This window comes from Ceratosolen solmsi, unplaced genomic scaffold, assembly GCF_000503995.2.
Source record: "Ceratosolen solmsi marchali unplaced genomic scaffold, CerSol_1.0 scaffold11, whole genome shotgun sequence".
NCBI classification, from domain to species: Eukaryota; Metazoa; Arthropoda; class Insecta; order Hymenoptera; family Agaonidae; genus Ceratosolen; species Ceratosolen solmsi.
Genome location: NW_011948416.1, coordinates 5590404 through 5592903, shown reverse-complemented (window position 1 = coordinate 5592903; position 2500 = coordinate 5590404). Strand labels below are relative to the sequence as shown.

The 2500-nt window shown below is 31.8% G+C and overlaps 1 protein-coding gene across 1 annotated transcript in view; it reads right to left on the bottom strand.

Moving 5' to 3' along the window:
* The window catches only part of LOC105359469 (RAS oncogene family member Rab39), an 8538-nt gene that overhangs the window by 4777 nt on the left and 1261 nt on the right, over positions 1-2500 (bottom strand). Inside the window, exon 2 of the mRNA XM_011496082.1 lies at positions 2456-2497. Within this exon, the coding sequence (XP_011494384.1) occupies positions 2456-2497 (42 nt within the window). The remainder of the gene's footprint in view (positions 1-2455; positions 2498-2500) is intronic.

Genomic DNA, 2500 nt, shown 5'->3' with positions numbered 1-2500 from the left:
ACGACAGCCAATTGGTACGCATTCCAGTAGCGGCTTTTCCGAGAAAACCCTTTAGAAAAGACTTAAGGCAAAGTGCCGACGAGTATATCTTTGATGATTTACGAAACCACGGCATAAGCCACGTATGTGATGTGCGTGCGTAATTACGTGCGCGTGTGTATGTAGAACTAAATGCCTCACGTGCTCATTTACTCGCACTCGAACCTGGACGGAAAAGTAATAGATATCGACGACGAAGCCATATTTGCAAGAATAGTGCCACTGGCATTCTTGTTTGATTTTATGAACTAATGTATTCTTAGACGTGATTATTGGCAGAGCCTCGGGCTTTGTTTATTTTTTCTTTGTTTGTTTCATTTTTCATGAATTAAGTGGCTTTACGGATCCTCGCACCACTATTATTCGGTCAATATACTAACATTGCCAATCCCAATAATTATAGAATTATTCACAATTTTCAACGCGTTTATTAATTTAACTGTCTCGCGTGTCTCATAATTGTTATCTTAATTGAATGCAAAAAAAAAAAAAATACAAAAATAAAAACAAAAAAAAAGTATTTTAACATTTATACTGGTGTATAATCAAAAGTTCTGCCAATAAAATTCTTTGGAATAAAACTGTAGAGAAGAAATAATTGATGGAATATCAAAAAACTACTGATATTACCAAATAAAAACAAATGACAAATATCTTCTTAAATAATAATCATTTAGTAAATGGAAATCTTTAATATATCTCATCTTTAAGAATTTATTAGCTTGATTTATTTGATATAAGTCTGCAGTTAACATATGTTGGCTAACGATAATTATAATTCTCAAAATAAATGTGTCAAATGACTTTTTTTAAGCTCTATGCCAACAATTTGTAATTCTTGAGCACGTTCATAATAATTTTAATATTTTAATATTTTAATATTCAATAATAGATAGATTTTATTATTATTATATTATTTTATGTCTCTTGAATTTAATTTGTGACATTTCAATTAATATTTAATGTTCATGCACAATTCACTTTCTATTTTAGGCTATAGTTTAATATTAATAATGTAAAGCATTTAAAACTTTGCAAATTGTTATGAAAAGTTTTATGATTCGTTAATATTACATTGATCTATATAATTAATAATATACTTAACGACCTAAATGCAAGTAAAGCGAATGCATTTTAACAAGCAAGAGAGATTTTAATTATAAATTATAAATGTGATTAAGAGATACGTATTTTAAAATAGGAAATACAAAAGCTAAATAAAAATGTGAAATAATAAATTACGATGGTCGGAGAAGGATGGAAATTGCTTGAAAAACTTGAATATTTTGTGTGAAAATAAGAGATGGTAAAAATGTCGAGTTGAAAGGCTTTTGTCTGACTGTGTACGACATAAATTGTATTACATTATATCAAATAATCACGAACAATGATTATATACTATATTAATTATTTTGTCTACATCAATTATTTTGTCAGTTATGTGTGCTAATATAACTATGAATACCTTTTATCATTATGTATTGCATTGTCCTAAGAATGACTCACCTAACAGCGAGCTATTATTAATTAACAATTTGGAAAGATTTACAAAATGTACAAGTGATATGGTTAAAATAAAATCTTCATAGCTATGAGCGACGCTTGCTTCTTCAACTATAAACAACTTGCTGCAAAATGAACACCAAAATAATAAGCTTAACGGAATAAAAGTGAATGATTTAAAGCTCATTGAAAAGGTCTTACACAATACACTCGCTCGACAAACGATTTACATTAGATAATTGAGTTATAATATATGCATATATATATATATATATATATATATGAACTTTTGCAAATACGTGTATAGTCAAATCGTTTGAATTGGCGGTATTAAATCGAGTATTTCGATTAGTTTTGCGAATTCAATGATCAATCTCGCATTGACGAGAATTTATAATTAATTCCTCCCCACCTACAACCCTTAAAGCCATTAACGTACACTCAACACTTTATATTAGTTGAAAGTTCACGCATATCTCGATCGAAGATTTGAATTTAACAATTTTGCACATTATCGTCTCATCATCGTCTAGATTCTGAAAGTGGCACGAAAAATCAACAAATTCAATGAATATTTTTTCCATCCAATTTCAATGTAGTGCCGACGACTAGTGTTATTCTTGTCGTCTCATAACCTTAACCCCGATATAATTTCAACCTGGTCGAGCGGAATCTCATTCTCACTCTCACTCTCACTTTCACACACTCTCTCTCTCTCTCTCTCTCTCTCCGTCTGTCTCCCACCCACCCGGCGGACCACGCATAAACAAAAGGAGAGTCTATACATTGAAAAGTTAGGCTCAGGAGGATAGCGATAAAGGCGAGCCTCGTACCAAAGTGAGACGCAAAATGCGGAATTAAGCGGACGACACACCACGGGGGCCCTTCTCCCTTGATTTGCCCCCAACATTACCTCGGCGAACTTGCCGTCAGTGAAGTATTTGAGCAGCGAACTCTT